General features: G+C 45.4%; 1 protein-coding gene across 6 annotated transcripts; it reads left to right on the top strand.

The window, feature by feature from the left end:
* The first annotated feature begins 1,488 nt into the window (after nucleotides 1-1,488).
* Nucleotides 1,489-22,556, top strand: usp48 (ubiquitin specific peptidase 48). 6 transcript variants are annotated; one of them, XR_014633163.1, is made up of 29 exons: nucleotides 1,489-1,617; nucleotides 2,035-2,171; nucleotides 2,388-2,505; nucleotides 2,608-2,749; nucleotides 3,231-3,358; nucleotides 3,919-4,043; nucleotides 4,381-4,489; nucleotides 8,064-8,197; nucleotides 8,882-8,967; nucleotides 10,741-10,920; nucleotides 11,338-11,475; nucleotides 11,834-11,983; nucleotides 12,843-13,043; nucleotides 14,034-14,145; nucleotides 14,366-14,514; nucleotides 15,237-15,311; nucleotides 15,426-15,550; nucleotides 15,846-15,968; nucleotides 16,507-16,568; nucleotides 16,970-17,080; nucleotides 17,349-17,479; nucleotides 17,916-18,022; nucleotides 18,386-18,499; nucleotides 19,132-19,311; nucleotides 20,206-20,331; nucleotides 20,687-20,735; nucleotides 20,833-20,859; nucleotides 21,358-22,500; nucleotides 22,533-22,556. XR_014633163.1 is itself a non-coding variant. In XM_084463841.1 (28 exons), exons 2-28 carry the CDS (start codon nucleotides 2,038-2,040, stop codon nucleotides 21,378-21,380), a joined length of 3,162 nt encoding a protein of 1,053 aa, XP_084319967.1. In that variant the 5' UTR covers nucleotides 1,489-1,617; nucleotides 2,035-2,037; the 3' UTR covers nucleotides 21,381-22,510. The 6 variants fall into 6 exon arrangements, 1 of the variants encoding a protein (XP_084319967.1); XR_014633164.1 differs by having other exon boundaries at nucleotides 2,385-2,505; nucleotides 22,533-22,554; XR_014633165.1 differs by having other exon boundaries at nucleotides 1,490-1,800; nucleotides 2,385-2,505; nucleotides 22,533-22,554.
* Nucleotides 22,557-22,754: the final 198 nt, after the last annotated feature.

Here is a 22,754-nt window from a genome sequence, read left to right as displayed (position 1 = left end):
GAATGCTTGGACCAATGGTTTCAATGGCACCTTTGATGATCTGAGAGGGGATAGCATTATTGGGGGATGTAGAGGGTTTCATGTGCTTGATAATATCTCGTAGATCATCATGGGTCACTGGTGAAAAATGATCATATAAAGCTGTAACAGCTGGGGGACACAGTAAAGTGCTGGAAGCAGAGGGGGTAAAAGACATGCATCAATAAAAAACTTTTTAAAAGTTTCACAAATGCCTGTGGATGTTTCGACCTCTGGGGAGACTTTGGGGTTAATAATTGAGTTGATGGTACTAAAAAGTGTTTGTGTAATAGAGTATGGCATATGCCCCTTTTCCACCGACAGTACCAGCTCAACTTGCCTCGACTTGGCCCGCCTTTTTTTGCGTTTCCATCGCCAAAAAAAGTACCTGGTACCTGGTACTTTTTTTAGTAGCACCTCTGCGAGGTTCCAAGCGAGCTGAGCTGGTACTTTTGTATGACGTAAACAGGCTGCTGGCCACTGATTGGCCAGCGGCTGCAAACAGGAATAATCACTCTAAGTTAAGTTGTGTCCGGCATGGCTGGAGTCCACGGACCCGCTCCCGAGGGGGACACGGATCAGCGTTTCGCCGTGTGTGTCGCTCCTTTCCCGGGGCTAGAGTTAGGCTGCACGTGGTTGTGTGTGTCCAGCATGGTTGTGTGTGTCCGGCGTGGCTGTAGTCCACGGACCCGCTCCCGAGGGGGACACTGATCAGCGTTTCGCTGTTTCGTTTTAGTGTCGTTCTTTTCCCAGGGCTCGAGTTTCGCCTCCATCAACGTTACCGTATGACAACAATAGACGCGCAGTCATTGCGTTTTTTTATTTTATTTCCCGTCATAACCTTTCCCGGGAATCAGGAAATAGTCTTGATCAGATTTCCCGGGAATCTCGTCTACCGGGATTAAAAACTAATGACGACCCGCCCACGTTGAAGAGGTTCTTTTCTACGACCCCCCCCCCCCCACGTTGAAGAGGTACTTTTTTAGATGGAAATGCGACGTGCCTGGAACCAAACCGCGACGTGCCGCGCTAATGCGTGGCGAGTTGAGCTGGTCGGTGGAAAAGCAGCAATAGTTATTAGAGCATTCAAATAAATGCAGATGCGGAAATATATCACAAGGCTAATTATATTTATGCCACAAATGTAAATACAGCCTTAAAAATAATTTTGAAAACTACAATGCTTGCTAAATGTTTTAAGTTTGTTTGCCTCAAGAATATCAACACTGACCTGCCGATACACTGGCTAAGGAGATGTGTTTTGTAGTTTATTTTATTTTATTATGAAATTATTATAGAAAATAGAGAGAACTATTTCTCCATTTCCCTCTCTTTCTCATTTCCCCCCTCTTTTCCCCTTCCTGTCCCCTGGACATTGTAATCCCTTGTATACAATAAAGGGGTTCAATGGTAAGAGCTTCAGAGCGCCTTGGGGGCAAGAGCGTAGGATGACGTAGGCGACGTCAAGTGTTGACGTCGTATTGCTGTGGAGCAGAGGAATAATTTATTTATAAACTGACGCAAGGGCGCTAAATCTAAAATATTTTTTTGACTAAAATGTGAAAATGGAAATTTAATCAATAGCTCACCAAGGACAAGGTTAAAATATATTTATTCTTTGAAATGAAATGCGTATCGGGTTGTATACGCTTGATTTGGACTCGTTAGCATAGCTCTTGTGTTGTGCTAACCTCCGAGCTAGCGCTAGTGATGGATATTAGTTTGATTTAACGAGTCCCGCTCGATACCGCTCGGTTACGGTACCGTGCGTTTCTTTTCATTGTAAGTTCTCCATTGAGTCGGCGCACGTAAATGCTAATGAATTGGGACGGATTACTTTTGAAACCAGGTGATGCGGGGAAATGCGGGGTTTGCCTGACGATGCTAAGCTAGCTGCAGTCAGCAGGATGACCGACGCACCGCCCAGCTAACAACATTAGCACCGACCACAACAGGTCTGCTAGGCCGCGGTTCGCTGACCTCTTTCTGCCCGCTTCTCGGCTGTGGGTTTGTTAGGTTATGGCGCCCCGTTTGCAGCTGGAGAAGGCTGCCTGGCGGTGGGTGGAGACCGTGAAGCCGGAGGACATCGGCCGGGAACACGTCGAGTTATCTTATCGTGTGAATGTGCCCGCCTGCAGAAGAGGGACGTGCAGGTATGTGGTGGACCCGGGAGCTCGCATCCCTCCAACCCCGCATCACTCTCTGCTGGGGTGGAATACAAATGTACAATATTTACTAAAAAAATATTTACGTTTTCTCGTAAGAGCAGTTTATTATGTGATACTTCCATGACAAACCTCACAAGTTTTCAATGTATGCATTTTGATAGCAGTGGAAAAGTGAATAACCGGTTTTCATTGGGGCAGGAGGAATTGTAAAGGTAACCCTAATTGCCTTGTGGGTATCGGAGAACAGGCCTGGTTGGGAGAGATCGATGAAAATGCTTTCCACAACATCGATGACCCTAATTCAGAGCGTCGAGACAAGGTATTTCCCCCAATGTGTCGTGCTTCACCGCTGTTCTCTTTCTCGGGTTCTTCATCACAGAGGCCTATTGCAAAGCTCATATATGAACACTTGATTCCACAGAACACATTTGTGGGCCTGACAAACCTTGGAGCAACATGTTATGTTAACACATTCCTGCAAGTATGGTTCCACAACCTAGAGCTGCGCAGGAGCCTCTACCTGTGCCAAAACCCTCGTGCCCAGGACCACAACATCCAACTAGGTAATGTCATCATCTGCGGATCATTGGCCGTCAATGGTAGGATTTAGCCATGCCTAGTACTTTTTAAAGGCTACCAGAGACTATGAGAGTTACGACTTGTACTGTGTAAGGAAAGAATATGCGTCTTTCTATCTCCAATGTCCGTAGCCGAACCTTTAGTCATTCTTGAGCAATATGCCGTCCCATAATAGTTTCTTATTGACCTGTCTGAATTTACTGTAGGTTTATTGGTTAAAACCATTTAGAAATACTCAACACCTCCTGTCAAAAACAGCGACAGCGACCTGCTGTTTATCAAGTTATTCGTTGTGATTCCTTTTTCGAAATTAAATTGAGGATTGAAATTGAAAATTTTGCCAAACTAAAAGCGAATGTTTTTAAGTGATCAATCTGTAAAATATCATGATCGCAAATGTTTATTTGTATATATAATATATTAATGTAAATTGCTGCATGGTCTTTTTCTCTATCCACATTTCAGATTACGAACCTGAGTCCATTTGCGAACATCTCCAATATCTATTTGCACTACTGCAAAACAGCAACCGAAGATACATTGACCCATCGGGGCTGGTGAAAGCACTGGGGCTGGATACGGGGCAACAACAGGTGAGACTCACCCCAAACATCTGCTAACAATATTATACCCTAGGAGAACATAACCAATCAAAGGCAGTATTCATTAACACTCATTTCACTTCAATTTTTCTTAGTAGAATCAAAGTTCAATTCATACCTGTCAGAAGTCAAGTCATATCCACTATGTCTACAATTCAGTGTGTATCCAGCATGCACACCAAAACACACTGTCCATAGGCTGTCATTCCCTAGGACAGTTACATAAGATGATATACTGGTACAAAGATAAGTGGCATTTAAAATGGGATTTGCACTATATTGGATTGTATGTATGTATGTATGTATGTATGTATGTGTATATGTATATATGAATTTGGCCTACAATTAAGTTGTGCAAGCACTTTTTTCACAGCTTTTCCTAAACATTAAAGCATGTCGGTGTTTAACTGATCATCAAACAATAACCATGTCAAAACCTGCAAGATTCTTTAACAACAATCCTGATGGTATAAGGCAAACCATTTTCACATCTTGAAACGCATCATCATTTTGTGCTCCTACTTTTGTCGTCGGGTTGTTCTGCACCCTAGGACGCCCAGGAGTTCTCCAAACTGTTCCTGTCCCTGTTGGAGGACACCTTATCCAAACAGAAGAGCACCACTCTCCAGAACATCATTCAGCGCCAGTTCTGCGGACAGTTCTCCTATGTTACTGTGTAAGATATCTACTCCTAAGGGCCTGACTCCAAGACTGACTCAGCGTTTGCATGTTAGCTTATGTGGTTATTATGCGTTTGTCGCCCGTGAAGTTCACCGGGACTGTCTGATGACATGAAGACATTCTAGTGGTGCTTAAGCATTGTTGCTTTTGGTCTCTTCAAAGAATGCACACATTTTCAAAAAAAATCATGTTGGGGTATAAGAAGACAGACTTCTATTACTCTTATTATTATGAATCACACAAAGTCTAACTTGAATTACATTTTATGTCCAAAAATAAATGATTAAGAAGAGCTGGTGTCTAAGCGTCTTTGTGCTTGTTTCTCTGCACAGTTGTAACCAGTGTGGCCGAGCATCCCCTCTTCCGTCCAGATTCTATGAGCTGGAGCTCAACATCCAAGGCCACAAGAACCTCACTGAGTGCATCACAGAGTTCCTCAAGGTACCCCTTGTGCAGTTGAACTCAACACGCAAACCATTCATGTTCCGCTGTATGCCTGTGTTGAGAAAAGGTGGTGGTGATCATTCAGCTCCTGTCGATGGCGACGGTTGCTAAGCTGTTACTGTAATTCTATAGAAGAAAACGTAACCGAATTTAACAAATTATATTGCAAAACAAGAGCCCGACGGACCGAATTTTAGGGGCCGATACCGATATTGTGGGGGTAAAAACTGACAGCTATTGATATATCGCCCAATATTCAAAAACTCTGCAGTTATTTGATGTATGTATGGAGCTGTCAATGTTCCTCTATAATCCCATAAAATTTTCATTCCTTACTATTTATGATATTCAAATTATATTCTAACTTTTAATGCTCAAATTGAGCCTATTAATACTTACTATGTACCTATGCACAGGTTTTTGCATGGCCAATGCCACTATTTAACGTTCTGGCCACTAGAGGGCATTCTACCAATAACATTTCTTTCTTACCAGGTATTTACTTGGTAACAGGCACAAAAGGAAAGTAAACAAACACGTGAAGAGGCGTCATGTTGTCCGTGGCGACGGAGAGCACTGACTCACGGCTCCTAAGGTCTTTTTACATTTCAATCTCCTGGGCCCTGTTTCCTGAAAGCATCGTTAGCCTAATGACGTCGTTAAAACCGTCGTAGCTAACGACGGCTACAGGGGTACTCGTTAAGCACTAAGATGCATCGTTACTATAGCCTCAGTGGAGTCACCAGCTGGACATTCCGTGTATTGGATGTGTTTTATTAAAACACATCATCCAATACCACTGAATGTCCAGCTGGCGCTATTTCGCAATACCCCAAAAACAGTGGTTCTCGCATATATATTACTCGTAGACTACTGTTAGATTTAAACAGCAAAGACAGAGACATGTTAGAAGTCAACACAAATATAACTTATTGCAGCAATTTAAAATTCCAAAAATCCATGCGCCACGTCACAAGGCAACCCTATCACAAGGCATATAATAAAATCAAATGATTCCGTAGCTCGTGTGGGAGGTCGCTTGCGAGCGGCACTTGCTGTCTCCCTCTGATTTTAATTCAACCATCAACAATCATCAACCACCCAACAATATGGGCAGGAATCGATCTAGACCAGCAATAGCCGTGTCAATGCCTCTGCATTTGAATGATAATGAATGAATGGAACGTTGCATTTTTAATGTTGACACCAAAGTTTCTAGAGAGTGCGCAGCGCGTCAATCACTGAAACGGAATGCAGGAGTCAGAGAAAGTCTGCCCTCTTTGCGGCGCAAAGCATGTTTATTGTCACACAGACACATGCTATTTTTTATTTTTTTAATATGGAATTATTTCAGAGGAGAAAATGCCGTGAAACAATGTACGCACGGTGCGTTCGGGATTAGGACTGATATAGCATATGTCGGCCTAGACCTACTAAATTGTGTTTTGATATTTGTAGCATTCATCTTAGTCTATTCTTTTCGTAGGCTACTCTGCTGTTGGCCTTGATGGGGAGATATTTTTTTGCTGCCACAATATATAGTTGAATCCAACAACATTCCTGCGTCTCCCCCTCCTACCGAGCCCATTTCAGCACCGTGTCAGTAGACAGCTATAATCCTACGACGTTGTAAGAGCAGAGCACGCGCGTTCATGTTAAGATGAGTTTCGGGAAACGCTCCCCTAAAATTAACGATGCATCGTGAGATCCATCGTACAATGGATCGTACGAGCATGGATCCATCGTTATCGGGAAACGGGGCCCTGGTCTTTTTTCACTACATTGTTCGTTGCAATTTTGTCACACAATTAAATTGGTAAACAAACCATTGAGTTGAATGGGATGAACTCATACGATGCAATTTCTATTTTACGAAAAGGCAACGTAACCAAAAAAGATTATCTACGGCTCTTGCCAGTGAATAGTAACCCTTAACACACAATTTGTAGGACAAGGCGGCGGTAACAGCCTATTTGCATTTCTTAACACTGTTGTTATTGCATCCGTAAACTAGAATCCTAGACCTATACTTATCGTTATCTGCTGTACAGGTATGTGTTGATCATTCAGCAAATGTTTAATGACACCTCAGTACATGAATGTAGGTTGCTTTTGACACTATTTAACACTTGGACTAAAGTAGTAAGTAAAAAATCCTCTAAATACATTTATTTTGTTGCAAGGACAGCTTATACTGCCTTTTGACAGTCAAAGGGAGTATAATCTCGCCTTCACTAGGCTATAAAGGTTGAGTAATCCATCTGTCTTTTCCCCGGCGGCATTTTCAATATGCTGCATATCGCATCATTTTTTAACGTGCGTCAAAAGGTTATTGTCATCAGACGTGACCAAGCATTTAGTTTTCAACACTAACACAAACACTAGGGGTGGGAATCTCACGATTCGATTCCGAGTCAGAGGTCAACGATTCGATTCTAAAACGATTATCGATGCATCTCGATGCAACAATTTTTTACGTACATTTCCATGAGTGATTTTCAAAATATATATATATACATCTGAGTTTGCTACTCAGTTTGCTAATCCCTTCCTACTTTTGTGATGATCATTAAGACAATTAACAGATGAATTACCTTGTCTAATATTTTATATTAGATAAAGTCGGTTCTCTGCGCAGAGAACCCGCAGGCAGAAAGGAGTTTTCTGTAGCACTCTGCAGCAGGTGAACAGAATGTTGCAGCAGGCGAACAAATTTAATTTAAAAAGAAAAAAAAATAGTTTTTTTTTTTTTTATTGAGACAGAATCGTTCTAGAGAGAATCGCGATGCATCGAAGAATCTATTATTTTTCCCGACCCTAGTGGACACGTGATTGGCCGATCAACTTGAAATTTGCCGATTGCAGGAGCCTATCACGTGACTCGACTATTGTGCACAAGACGCGCCGTCATTAGGGCCAGTCACTGAGAAGTTATCCTGCTTTAACATAATTCATCTGGGCTCACAATGAAGGTACGCTTCACTTACCATAGAAGGCTTTTTGTTGGTCTCGGTTGTAGGATGCAGTAACCAGCCTGCATATCACTGGGCTGCATTCTCCCTGGTTCTCCCTCGCTTACTTCCTCCACACAACATGTGACTTGTGATATTGTACTTTTTCTTTTTGAAGTGACATTCACATAAAACGTGTTATTTAATTAGGTGAACCGTTTCAGAAATTAAATGGGCAAGAATCTTGACGACGTGAACTAAACTAAAACGTCGTAACAGTGCCACTATTTTCTAATTAGTTAAATGCTGGCACAGCTCCACTATAGCATCACTTTGGGGGAGTTCTGGAGTGGGCCGTGTAGAATGCCTTATCTCCGACTCCGCACAGATCAGTGAAGCGTGCGTCTGTCATTCTTTTTCTTCTTCAATCAATTTACTCTATACCCGTTGAACAGTTTTGCCGAAATTCATGTCGTAGGGAAAAGTCAAACCGGTGTACTTTCTACACCTACCACACCGGCCTCCCCTTATCCATCGTCGCCCTGCCGAGCTACTTGTGACAAAACGCGTGACACGAGGAAGCAGCATTAAAATCAGGAAGCCGTGTGCCTGCCTTGCAGGAAGAGAAGCTGGACGGAGATAACCGCTACTTCTGCGAGAGCTGCCAGAACAAGCAGTGTGCCACGCGGCGCATCAAGCTGCACAGCCTGCCGCGCACCCTCAACCTGCAGCTGATGCGCTTCGTCTTCGACAGGTCAGTCCCCTAGAACAGCGAGTCCCAACCCCCCGTCCTTGGACCCGTTACAACCACGCCTCGAAATATTTCCAGTAAAGTAAAAAAAAAAAAAAAAAAGTAATAACTTGGGCTATACACACACTCCATACACTTATTCGTAGTGGAGAAAAGGGAAATATTTTGTGAATTGTTCTGAATGTTTAAATATTGGTATATTCAATTCAGACAATTAGCCTTTGTTGCCACGTAGTTCATGATGTGCAACTAAACCACTGTAAATTAAGCACCGTAAATGCAAAAGGTTATTGTCTTTGCATTACTTTTGTGTTTATTAAAGTCTCAGGTGACTTTTCTTGTGTTTCTCATATAAATTGTATTTTATATTATTGCATTGTTGAAAGCAGCCTGAACCTCAAGCATTTCATTGCTGTGGTTTTGATTGTTGTGAATGTGAAACATAAACCATCTTGCCACATCCGTAGTTTAAAAATGATGCGTCTTAAAATTATGCATTCAAATTGAACACCGGTCCTCCAAATGTCTTCATGAATATGCCGGTCCTTGGTTGGGAAGCCCTGCCCTAGAAGAAATACTCGGGCGCCTTTTAGAGAGCTGCTACAAACACGGGACACTTCAGGGGGGAGGAGGAAGGGTACCTCTGCGTCGGAAGCTCTTACTGGTGGCATTTATTTTCTCTTCAAGGACAACGGGCCACAAGAAGAAGCTCAACACCTTCATCAGTTTCCCGGAGCAGCTGGACATGGGGCCGTTCCTGGAGACCCCGCAAGGTATCTACGCTTCCTTCAAAGGCCTCACTGTGGATGGCCAAATGCTGATGCTGGTGTCCTACGACCGCTGTGTTAAGGGGAGGTACACCCCAACCATGTGGTCATATGTCTTGTATGGTCCTTAGCATAGCATGCCATTTTGTCACTTACTTAAATAAGACCGTCATTTCGAGAAAATGGGTGTAAAATCCTATTTTTGCCGGTCTCCGCCCACTAGGCATGGGCAAAATGATTCTTTTCCGGGAATCAGTTCTTTCAGTTCCCTTCACTATCACAAATCGTTCGTTTGATTCGTTCGTTCAGTTCGTTCAGTTTGTTAAGTCATATGGTCAGTTACGTCATTTAGCAGGGCATCTCAGGTGTCTGGCCTCACCGCTTTGCTTTTAAATATGAGGTACGCCCACAAACGGAGCCTTTAAAACCACCAGAAGGTCTCAGACGGTGACGGTGCTCAGGAAAACAGCTCATTTCTGTAGCACTAGCCTACAACGCCGCTCGAGCATTAGACGTGTGGTTTGAGAACGTTTTAGACTCGATCAATATGAGAACGTTTTAGACTCAATCAATATGAAGTCGAGGGGAGACGAAGCTCTGTTAGTTTGTATCTTTTATTTACGTGACCATATTTTTATTTTATGTAAAAAAAAAAAAAAGGAATCAGTTCTCTTCTTTTTGGGAATCAGTTCTCGTCGTTCACCTTCGGGATTCGTTCGTTCTGACCGAATCGTTCGTGAATCGCCCATGCCTACCGCCCACCAGTTTGAGAACATTCAACTCTACTTTAAGTGCCCTTTAATGAGGCAGTTCAACGTCATTACACAGAGACACTGACGGCAAGAGGGTACAGTAACACAGGGTGTGATGGATGAGTGGCACTGCGTCCAGGCAGTGTTGGGCATTGATGGCTGAGATACGCCTATAGAATGACGTGTGTGGCAAGTTTCATGTGCAGCATCGGCCATTATACCGCTCAGACACAACGACGGCATTAGCTTAAAAATAAAAGCGTTGCAATGTTTCTGTGGGTCGTAACCATAGGTACAACACCTCCCCCTCCTTCCTAGATCTCTCAGCCCCAAATGCATTGGAAACTCTTTATATTGCATGCAGTCATTTATAAGCCTTTAGTTAATGATGAACCATTCTTTAACCAAACATTTAATAATTGGAGACGATTAATGAGCCACTGGACAGCCTGCCAGCGGACTGTACCAACTGGTAGGCTGATCTGTCCATCATACATCTGGGTGGACACCCCCACTTGTGATGTCACTAGAGGGTATATTTTGACGTGGCTTGTAATGGCTAATCAACATCAGATTGTGGTAAAATATGGGGCAACTAAATCTAAAACTAAACAAAATGGCAACGATTTATCCTCTACCATTGTATAATAAGGTTTTGTTAATTATTAGTTCCTCGTTAACTAAAAGCTTTTTTAATTAATGTTTGATTAATCATTAGTTCATCAACTAAGGGCCTTTCCACATCAAAATAACTACAAACTAGCCACCAAGCTATGTATTTCTTTCCCCAAACATAGGCTTTACTTGGGCGGGTTGATTAGTATTGTTCTGTTATTGTACTGTCTCCCATCAATGTTAACTTTCCGTATGAGGGATGCCAGGAACATCCAAAAACTCTAATCAATTACACGTCTTAATCTCAACGAGTCCTCAAAGCAGTCTCAACACTGGGATCATTCACCTGTCCTGTGTTTCCTGTCGCCGGTCACCATGTAACCCATGTATCCTGCCCTCCCTCACCCCCCAGACCAGCAGTGTGTGTACGAGCTGAGTGCTGTGCTGATCCATCGGGGAGTGAGCGCCTACTCCGGCCACTACATTGCCCACGTGAAGGACGCCCGCACCAGCGACTGGTACAAGTTCAACGACGAGGAGATCGAGAAGATGGAGGGCAAGAAGCTGCAGCTGGGCATTGAGGAGGACATCGGTAAGTAGCTGCTAAACTCAACTGAACACAAACACGCGCCACACTAGTGATTGTAGTTGCTGTTGGTTGGTTTTCCCCACCTGATGGACCCCCGGTCTGAACTCTTCAGAGAAGCCATAGACACGCTTCCTTCATGGGCAAGGATGTCACAAAGAGTCGGTGTGTTAAGAGAATAAATTATTATACGTGTCACATTGGATTCCCTGGCTGTGTAATGAATTACCGGGCATTATATTCACAAACAGCAAGTGTCTGGTCAGCTCTCAGGTCCAGAGAACCAGGTCTTAGAGGCATTGTGACATGAGGTGGTATTCATGTAATGATCCAGGTCCAAGGGGCGTAGAGACATGAGGTGGTATTCATGTAAAGAACCAGGTCCTTAACGTGAACATTATGGTTGTCATTGTTCCGTGCTAGCCGAGACGGTGAAATCCCAAACAAGGAAGCCCAAATGCAGCAAAGGCTACCACTGCTCCAGGAATGCCTACATGCTGGTGTACAAGGTCCAAGAGGAGGAGAGCATGGACCCCACCGCCAATGACGTTCAAGTGCCTGGTGGGTAGTACCACTTCTAGTATCTCGGGTTGAGTTACCGCAGCAGCTGCGTGAAATACTACCAAATATATTTGAAAGGCAAATCTATTTGGTACAAAACGAAAGTACAATGAATGAACTAACAATGGAAATACATTTGCATGAATAAATGAAATGAAATGTAGCGCCAAAGCAGGCACTGTATATGCACTGCATATAAGAAATGGCTTCCCTCTACATTATAAAAGCGAGGCTCAACGCTGTTGAGCTCATCTTTTTGTTCAAACATGTACGCGCTGGCATAGTTCTTATTTTCCATTTGTCCTACATAGTTTGGTCTGATGTTAATCGTCCTGGACCTGGTTTGGCGTCTCCCCAGGCTTTCTGCAGCGGCTGGTGGACCAGGACAACCACAAGTTTGAGGAGTGGTGCACGGAGATGGCAGAAATGCGGAGGCAGAGCGTGGACAAGGGCAAGGCCAAACACGAGGAGGTCAAAGAGCTCTATGAGCTTCTGCCTGTGCAAGACGGTAAGTCCACACCCCACCCAGCCCACCGGGGTAGCCTACTACTGAAGTTTGAAGTCTGTCCCTAGGCCCCCTGTCCTCGGGGGGTTTAACGGTTTAAGTTCCATTGCTGTTATACTCTTCAGCACTCATGGAATGCGGTCTCATCCAATCAATTGACATCGTCAGATCTCACTATAGACCTCTGAAGAATAAGTCCCGCCTCCGAGGCCACGGTTCCCTCGGTCAAACGTCTATGGGCAATAACATGGGGTTTATGAATGATCGTACATAACAAACTCTGTGGGTGGCGGAGAAGTAAAAGCTGTGTCACATTTTGAACTACACACATTTTCCATATAGTTTCAACTATATGGATTGTTTTTGGATTGTCGGTGCCATTAAAGTAGTAAACTATTATAAATGCTATTTTAACAGCACAGAAAATCCAAAAACCCAGTAGGCACCCATAGGCATTTGACCGAGGGAACCGGAGCCTCTGAGGCGGGACTTATTCTTCAGAGGTCTATTGTATTCATATTATGTAATATTGATTAAAGTCTGTTTTTTAAAACTATAATTCAGGGTCAAAATGCCAACGAGTAAACCAGAGTGTATATAGCAAAACTGTGACCAAATATATATAATTAAAGAGTAACTGCACCTTAAAATCAAACTATGGTAATGGTCACCTTAGCTCATTGATATTTCTCATGCCACACATACCATGAAGAGTGAGATCACACGCAGCCGTAATGGCTGATCCACCTCCATCCTACACCCGGTGTTGGCTGCTGTCGTTGTGGTCCTAGTGTCCCGGGGCCCTGCTGGGGGTCTTTGAGTGGCAGTAGAGAGGAGTGACCCTTCCCCTCCCGCCCCGTAGGCCAGCCGTACGAGTTTGTTCCCCTGGAGTGGCTGAAGAAGTGGCTGGACGACTCCACGGCCACCAAGGAGATGGACAACTCCCTCTTCCTGTGCTCGCATGGCAAGCTGCACCCGGACAAGGTGGGCGAGGCCAAGCGCGTGTCCATGGCCGCCGCCCACATCCTGTACCAGCGCTACGGGGGCGGGCCCCGGCTGGACGGTGAGCAGTCCCTTCACATGTCCCCCATGATGGGTGGCCTGCACCCAGGAGATCACATGTGCTGTGTTCCAATATCCGTACTCCCTATACTTAGGTTGAGTACGTAGGGCTGCGCTCCAATTAAGATCGGGGCGAAAAGAAGTGTACTGAAAGGACCCGATGGTGTGCTCAAAAAAACGGTCAAAGCGCCAAGTGTGGATCGGTGCACACATCTCGTACTCAACCGCAGCCCTCTTAGCTACGAGGTGGAAGAGGCGGCGCCGGGCTGAGCCAACGTTGGAGCATTTTCCACATAATCCATGGCTTCTCTCCATTTCCACTTAATGGTGTCATTTTGTAGTTTTTATAGTTTTTATAGCTTCTATGCGTAAAGAGTTCACCGTTCAAAGCAGGATGTTTATTGCGGGGGATGAGCCGCGGCGGTAGTCCCAATCGTAATTTCCGGTCAGTGCACTGCGGAGTATTGGTGTATGGGTGTGTACTACGTTTAAGTGTTCTCATGGAGGTATGGAGAGTGTACTACGTTTAAGTGTACTCATGGAGGTATGGAGAGTGTACTACGTTTAAGTGTACTCATGGAAGTATGCATATCGGAATACAGCAATGGAGACCTGGCAGGACATCGGTCCTTCATGTTTACACTCTTTATGAAGTAATGGAGTCCAGACGTGTAGAACGACATGCTAAACCATTTGGGTGGCATGGAGGACGTCAACCCCTGCATATACTGTAGTTTCAAGCTTCACTACACTGATGCTACTCTCCAGAGAAATGTAGCAAGCTTCACTACAGTAACATGGCAACAATAGTTTACCACATCAAAGATTGTAACATTTCCACATTGAACCAACATCAATCCATTGACTGTGTGTGTGTGTGTGTGTGTGTGTGTGTGTGTGTGTGTGTGTGTCTGTGTGTGTGTGTCTGTGTGTGTGTGTGTGTGTGTGTGTGTGTGTGTGTGTGTGTGTGTGTGTGTGTGTGTGTGTGCAGGGTCGTCCCTGTGCAGGGAGTGTGTGAGCCAGCGCTGCAGGGTTCTGCGACTGAAGAACCAGCTCAACGAGGACTACAGAGAGGTCACCAACCTGGTGAAACGTACACTCAGGTGAGGAGGCTCCTCTGGTTTCCGTGTGCAGATGTGTGATTTTTGTGGTTGTGTTTAATATTAAGAAATTCAGAACAGATTCTTCTTCTTATTTTCCCAAATTGTGGAACATGCAACGCTCTTAATATTAATGTACAGCTAGTGACCCGATGTGTTTTGTGTAGCGTTTTGGCTGCTGTTTGTAACTTTAGTGTGTGTGTGTGTGTGTGTGTGAGAGCAGCAGCAGTGAGGAGGGCTACTGGGTTGGCAAGTCGTCTCTGCGCAGCTGGAGGCAGCTGGCCATGGAGCAGCTGGAGGAGGATGAGCAGGAGACCATGCACGGCAGCGGACAGACCAACGGGCAGGCAGCACACAGCAGGATTAACAAAGGTAGGGCTTCCAAGTTCAAGGTGAGGTACATGTGCCTTGGAAAAAGAAATCCAATAGAATCAGCTTGGATCACCGGCCTTGGATTTCCAAGGTGACGAGAAAATCAATCTTGCAAGGCTTTCAAGTGAAGCTCTTGTGGGGGAACCACAGGCCAATCAGAGTCCTATGAGGAGCCATGTGATCCATGTGTTAGACGGGTGGTTCATCCATTCGCCAGGTGTATTTTTTTAAAGAGGCTCCTTACCAATGTGTCCCTGGACGACTTCCCAGATGTTTGTGTAACTTCTTCTGGAGCATCAGGTTCACACATCGCCTTTTGAATCTTTACAAACGGGTGTGAGATCCTGATGCAAAGTGAAAGGTTTTCTCCACCGGAAGAGGTTGGAGTGGTTGTACGAGATTTACACAACCGTTGCATTGCACACTTCACTGAATCTAGATTGACTAGGTCATTGGTTCTCGTCCAGAAGGAATATTCTCGAGACAAGGTGCAAACCATGGCTTCGATGCAGGGCTGAGCCTCTGTATGCTTGTGCATTATCAAGCAAGGGTTTATCACAAACTGCCCCTACGTACAATCAGGCTGAGAGGGTCGTCAGTACAATGTGCCCTTTCTGTGAACAGATTAGTATAATCGAGATCGGTCTCTCGCCCACAGAAGCTCATTGTGGCCATAATCAAAATCCCTTGTTTAGATGTTGGGGTTTTTGGTTTCATTTTAGAGTACGGCCCCCATCTTCCAGAAGACTCAGAGGAAGCCATGAAGACCTTTAACGAAGACATCCTCTGCACACACGGTACAGACACACTCACTCACTCACTCACATGACGGAGAGACGACCAACAGAAGCTGCTGTGATGTTTTAAGTATGAGGTGGGGTAAGTGAGCCTGTGGTGCTGTTGTCCCGCAGGGGGTCTGAGCATCCTGGAGACGGAGAGGAGACTCGTGCCCTCGGCGGTGTGGACCAAGGTCCGGGCCTATTTCCCCAAAGCCCCCGAGTTCACCCAACGCCAACAGCCCTGTGGCCAGTGCCTGGTGAGCAGACCAGACGCCAGTCGCCCAGAGAGTTCAAGTGTGCATCTACTGAGTTAATCACTTGACTAGAATCTGCGCATGTTTCGCACTGTATGCCCGGAAAAGGGAATCACAATGTTAAGTTAATCACGATAGTTAATCACAATGTGTCAAAAAGCACTTTTTAGCAAAGGACTGCTGATGCCCACTTCCAAGCAGTCGACTACAGTGAAAATAATTAAAACGCTTGGAGAGGGGAAACGTGCCCCACGCTGACTGCACTGTAACCCCCGGCCCACTGCCTTGTCTGGCCCAGACTCTGGAGCAGGAGGAGAAGGACAACGAGGCTGTCAGCAAGATGATGGCCCAAGACCAGAAGAACCAGCTGCTGAACCTCTTCCAGGAGAAGAACCGGCCGATGCTCACCAAGTGGCCTCAGGTACGGAGGAGCCTCGCTGCTCCCTGTGGGGTACCTGGGCCGTGTTGACCTCCTGCCAAACCGGAGTCACACTTTATGGGGTCCGTCCACCCACGCCTTTTCCCTCCTACGACAGCACATAAGAACCCTTAGCGGTAGACAACCGCGTTTGCCTTCCTCCAGCACATCAGAAGGGGAGTAGAAGAACCACATTTTAGGTCACATGGTGGTCAGACTAGAAAACAACATGTTATCGTATCGTGATAGACTTTTGATCAATATCAATATAAAACATGTTCAATATGTATCGTGATGTGTCTTTCAGCCATATCGCCTGGGCCTAGTCAGACTGTTGTTTCATAAACACTGACCGACTGTTGAGGATCCTAGGTACCATGTAAAGGTCAAGGGTCAAACACCTTTTCAATGGGGAAGCCGTCACTAGCATCCCACATAATGGAGTCAGGTTAGATGTGTTGTGCCAATCTTCAGTTGTGTGTTGGGATGAGCTGCTGTATAGACCCTATGATTTTAAAGCACTGTGTTCTTGTCATTCCAGGGCACAGATACTCTCTTCATAGTGCCAATGTTTTTTGTGGATGAGTGGAAGAAATTCATCAGGTACGTGTTTGTCTGGTTTCGACAGCGGGAAAGGGGTGGTTCTGACAGCGGCATGGTGTGCATTACTGAACATGGTGTTGGAGCATTGTGTGAACGCCTTCAAGAGAGAGCTATCTGTGTTGTTCGGTAGGAACCTCACAAGAAAACCCATCCATCAAATCAAAGAGGCTCCAGGGAAACTATCGTCACCTTAACCATCTTTGCCGCTACGATGTTGCATGTCATTCTGTATTTCGCACCAGCCAGTTGTTTGTTTGGAGGAAACAAACAAAATCAGAACGTAGAACTGTTTGGCTAGAGAGAGGCCTTTTTAAGATTTGAGATTCAGGTCCGGCTGATGAATTGGACTTCTGTGGCCTCATTCCCTGCCTCTCATCTGCCCCACCCCCACGCCCCTACAGGAGGCCCACCAAGTCATCCCCCGTGTCCAGTGTAGGCAACAGCCTGCTCCTCTGTCCCCACGGCGGCTTCATGTTCACCTACGAGTCCCTGATCAACGGGGACTTTCAACAGTGAGTACCCCTGACCCCGATCTGCCAAACATGGTCTCGGAGCCCGACCGCGCGGGATGTTCCCACGCGACACGTCGGAGCCGGTCTGGCTGAGACCTGAGCGGCTGGCTCCGTGAAGACGCGTCGGGTGTTGAGGGTCAATCGTTGTTGAATGAGTCGAGCAGACCTGAAATCTTTTGTGGATGCGTTTTCAAGTGTGAATGAGTGCGTTTGCGATCACCATGTGGACAACAGGATCGTCTCAAGTGGTGATGTTCTTCCTGCACAGTGTAGCTTTGCTCTGGCCGAGCGAATGGGAGGTCATCAGCAAACTGTTCATCGTGGACCAGGCGATCTCCCTGCACTGCTCCAGCCCGGAGACGACGACTGGCGCCACGCCGCAGTACACCACACAGCCTGGTAAAATATAGTGTTGAATATGTTGCACAACTCGATAGAAATATGTCAGAGATGTGTCACTCACAATGTACAAAAAAGTAGCTGTGTGCACATCCAACCTTCCGGCCAGGTGCAGGACAAATAAAGTAACATAGAGTGAAAGAAATGTAACGTCCGCAGCACTGATTAAGCTCACATATTATTTTAATTAAAAAAATGAACAGCCTGTTAATTTTTTATTAAATTAACATGGGCGCTTAATCAGTGCTGCGGACGTTACATTTCTTTCACTCTAAATATGTCATTCACCCAGTTTCGTTGATGTTTGCAGACCCATGTGAAGCACAATGCCATTGTGTGTTGACCTTTTATATCACTTGGGTGTGAGGTAGAAACGGGGGCCGTGCAGACGGGCTTCTTCCCAGACGAGTGAAGTGCGTTTGTGTCGTGTTCCCAGAGCTCTGCTGGGAGTGTCGAGAGGGCTTCATCTTCCAACAGCAGAGGGACCTGAGGGAGTACACACAGGCCACCATCTACGTCCGCAAGGTGGTCGAGGACAAAGCGGTAAACGGGGTTTACTACAACTCTCAATGCGTGGCCCAGCATTCAATATGAACCACAGTGAGCGCACCAGTCAAGAGAGACGCCCTGATTGGTCAGCGAAAAGGCGGGAGCGATTTAAAAGCTAAATTGTCTCATATAGCACATGCAACTAGAACCAGATATTTGTACATTTTACACACTAATGCCTGATACCTGGGAATTAGGCAATACAGCAGTAGTTTACTTATTTTATTTATTCAGTGTTTAATGTAAAGCCATGTTGGTTCTGTTCTGTAAATTATTAACCTTCTGCTTTCTTCATGGTTCTGTCCTAAGGAAAAAACTAAAAGTGTGTGTGTGTGCGTGCGTGCGTGCGTGTTGCAGGTCGTAAAGGAGGCCGCTCCCGAGCTCAACGCCAGCAGTTCAGAGGCGGAGCCGGAGGAGGAGAAGGAGGAGCTCCCCAAGGCGGACAGGGAGGGCGAGAGTGACTTCAGCCAGGTGACCACACCCTGACCCGCATCGGCCCACCCGTGGACCTCTGAAGGATAAGTCCCGCCTCCGAGGCTCCGGTTCCCTCGGTCAAATGTCTACGGGGAACAACACGGGGTTTATGAATGATCGTACATAACAAACTCTGTGGGTGGCGGAGAAGTAAAAGCTGCGTCACGTTTTGAACTACACACCTTTTCCATCTAGTTTCCACTGGCTTTTTGGATCGTCGGTGCCGTTAAAGTAGCTTTAATAATCGTTTACTACTTCGAAGCTAGATGTAAAAAGTGTGTAGTTCAAAACGTGACGCAGCTTTTACCTCTCCGCCGCCCACAGAGTTTGTTATGTACGATCGTTCATAAACCCCGTGTTGTTCCCCGTAGACATTTGACCGAGGGAACCGGAGCCTCGGAGGCGGGACCTATCCTTCAGATTCATTCTTCTCCTATTCTTCTATATCTTCCATTTGAAACATGACGCCCGGTCTCATTCTCGCCGACTCCTCAACGTCGGACCGTGCGGCGGCCAGACCCCCCCCCCCCCAGGGGGGGTGGACTGCACAGCAGCTGGACCGGAGACGACGACGACGGGGAGGAGGTGACGTGACGTGACCGCTGACGTGTGACCGCTCCTTCCCACAGGGCGAGGACGGAGCGAAGCGCGCCAAGATGAGTGACGGCAGCGCCGCCACACTCAGCATGGGGCCCGTGGGCGTGGGGCGGTCGGGGAGCATCCGGAGGAGCACGCGGCACAGGAAGCTCCGAGGAGAGAAGGCGCTCATCGTCTCGGCCAACCAGACGCTCAAGGAGCTCAAGATACAGGTGCTGCCCGCTGCCGCCAGGTGGTGGTTCAGAATATGCGATTAATCGCATTAATGTCATAGTTAACTCGCGATTAATCGCGATTAATCGCACATTTTTATCTATTCTAAATGTCCCTTGATTTATTTTTGTCCCATTATTATTATTTTTTCTCATTTTAATGCTCTTATCAACGTGGAAAAGTGGATCGGCTTGCTTTGTGCAAATGTTTTTTTTTTTTATTGAAAATGAACATTGCCATATACTGTAGTGTTCCATTTCACACTAACATTCTCACTTGGAGCAAATCATCTCTCAGACAATGGAACACTGTCCATCAATAAAAGGGTTAAAAAAAAACAACGTTAATCTCGTGATAAAAAAATTAATGCTGTTAAAATGGGTTTGTGTAACTCCGTTAATAACGCATTTAACTGACAGCATTACTTAATACCCCTGTTTCGGAGTTTGTACAAAGGTGGCTCCGGACTGGATGTCCCACTCGGGTGTCGATGTAAACCAAAACGGTGTCTGACTAGACTGGGTACCCCCAGCCCGTTCTGCTGGCGATTTGATTTCACCCTGCAGAAGGGTCTGGAGAAGAGCAATACATTTATTTCTGCTTCCAATGCGTTTTTGCGAGAGCCAATCACCAAGCTGGCTTCTCCCCCTGCCGCAATATTGGCTGGTTTAACACAATGACGACAGGGAAGCGACGGCAAGCAGCCAACTGCGTACAGTCAGTTGAACTAGGCCCGTTGATCACGGCTCTTGGTGTTGGAAAAAAATAACAGCAGCCTCCCCAGACCAACGTGCAGACTAAGATCTAAGATCTGAGCTTGGTCTGGCTAATATCCAGGCTAGTGTTTGACGTCATCACCAGCTTGAGCTCACAACATGCCCTGTGTTTTGCAGATCATGCACGCGTTCTCTGTGGCCCCGTTTGACCAGAATCTCTCCATCGAGGGAAAGGGGCTGACTGACGATTCGGCCACACTAGGCAGCCTGGGCGTGATCCCCGAGAGCATCGTCTGTCTCAAGGTGGCGCCTCCTGTCACTTTACACGTATCCACAGCTTTTATCTCGTCATCATTATACTTGTTTTAAGATCTATACACACTCGTGTGCTCGCAGAAATTGATGTGGTATGACTGCTTATCAGTACATGGTCCTGTTTGTATGTTGAGCCACGTCAAAGAAGATTTTCTGTTACGACAGACAATAAAGTTTTCTGAATCTGAATCTGAATGGAGGGGCCTGCCAGATTAACTCACCGGCTTTGATAAGAAATGTTCACCAGGCTTTTATACTTTTCGTTTTGTGCTTTTATTGTTGAATGATATGAGGTTGAGTTGAGGTTAAATCTCTCCCGGTCTGGGCTTGTTCCTCTGTGCAGGCTGATGAACCCATAGCAGATTATGCAGCCATGGACGATGTCTATCAGGGTGAGGGATGCTTCTGCTGCAGCTCAATGTATCAATTTGAGAATGAATTAAAAAATAATGCTATTGTTGTCTAATGCTTTTATTCACTCTTTCTCAGTGGGGATGCCTGAAGAAGGATTTAAAGGTAATCCATTCTTGGTTACGAACTGTTCATGTAAAGTATTTCTTACATTAAAGGTGCCATGACGTGCCACCAGGTGTGGTGTAATTAGCCGTTACAAGCCGTTTTGGAAATCTTCCCCTTATGACATCACAGGCAAGATAGTAGTCATCTAGGAGGCGTGTCCACCTAGATGTGTGCTGGATAGATCCGTCTACCAGCCGACCCAGTGGACCGTAGCAAACGTTGCTCATCTATCCGTCACACATCTAGGTGGACACGCCCACTTATGATGTCATAAGGGGCAGATTTCCAAAACGGCTAATCACACCACACCTGGTGGCGTGTCATGGGACCTTTTAACAATGCATGTGAAATTTGACTAAAATTTCTGCATCAATTTTTTTTCTACTACTTTATTTCTCTAATTTTCAAACATTGGAGGTGCAGGTTGTGTGGAGAGGATATGAATGACTTTGCAGCGCCTCTAACCTGCGGTGTGATGTCTGTGTTGGTCTACAGGCACTGGGCTGCTGGGTCACTGAGGGGAGACCCACGCTTTGCTCCAAGCAGAAGTTGAACGAAAATCAAAAAGCTTGAACTTGTCAAGTGTCCATACACAAGTGCTTTAATTTGTTCTGATGATTTTTTTGTTTAAGTTTAGGTAGGTTATTGTATATAAATATATACATACATATATATATATGTGCATGTATATATTTATATATAAACTGTGACTGTGTTGCAAACCCACTGTTTTCCTGTATATTCAAAAAGATTGCTGGCTTTTGATATTTAAAGAACCTATAACATTTTTATTTAAAGACCGTGTTAGGTTTTCAAGGACTTTGTGATAGTGGTTTTTGACCTTATTAATAGAAACGGGTTGAAGAAGATAACATTTATCTTCTAGTCAGGAGCTTGGCGCCGTAGTTCTGTCACTTTTGAGAGTAGGTTGGTCTTAGACACCCGTTTTTTTATTTTATTATTATTGTAATATGACAAATGTAATAACAATATTATTTTAGAATTGTGCTATTGAATAAGCAAGTGCCCCAAGTGGCAGTTTCACTCCTGTAACTGCTGATTCTTCCAACCATGTTAAATAAAATGCACGAGTAACTGTTAAGTATTAGATATAAACCGCTTTCCATGTTTGAACATTTATTACCTCAACAAGTAAATTAGAAATATACTCATGTGGCATTTAAATCTAGCTGCAGTGTGTGTCGGTGTTGAGTCCAGCGGGACGGTTTGTGAGGTCACTTGGTCTTGGTCTAACTGAAGGCACGGTTCATGAGGTCACGTGGTCTTGGTCTAACTGAAGGCACGGTTCAATGAGGTCACGTGGTCTTGGTCTAACTGAAGGCACGGTTCAATGAGGTCACGTGGTCTTGGTCTAACTGAAGGCACGGTTCATGAGGTCACTTGGTCTTGGTCTAACTGAAGGCACGGTTCAATGAGGTCACGTGGTCTTGGTCTAACTGAAGGCACGGTTCAATGAGGTCACGTGGTCTTGGTCTAACTGAAGGCACGGTTCAATGAGGTCACGTGGTCTTGGTCTAACTGAAGGCACGGTTCAATGAGGTCACTTGGTCTTGGTCTAACTGAAGGCACGGTTCAATGAGGTCACGTGGTCTTGGTCTAACTGAAGGCACGGTTCATGTGGTCTTGGTCTAACTGAAGGCACGGTTCAGGCAGTGCTGCACTGCTCTCAATTTCATATCCACAATAAAGATATTGTTTCCAAAACACGTCACAATTGTGTTATTCCAGTTCATTTCACGCCACACCAATAATTATTCACATGCTCATCTCGCCATACTTCATTAAAATAGTGTGAACACCTATACCCCGCAGATTAGGTCGTTCATTATTAGTAATGGAAATATAAAACACACAAAAAAAAAAATATATAT

This window comes from Micromesistius poutassou (genome assembly GCF_964030765.1).
Source record: "Micromesistius poutassou genome assembly, chromosome: 2".
Lineage (NCBI taxonomy): Eukaryota > Metazoa > Chordata > Actinopteri > Gadiformes > Gadidae > Micromesistius > Micromesistius poutassou.
Note: the sequence above shows the minus strand (reverse complement) of the source record. Positions and strands in the feature narration are given on the sequence as shown.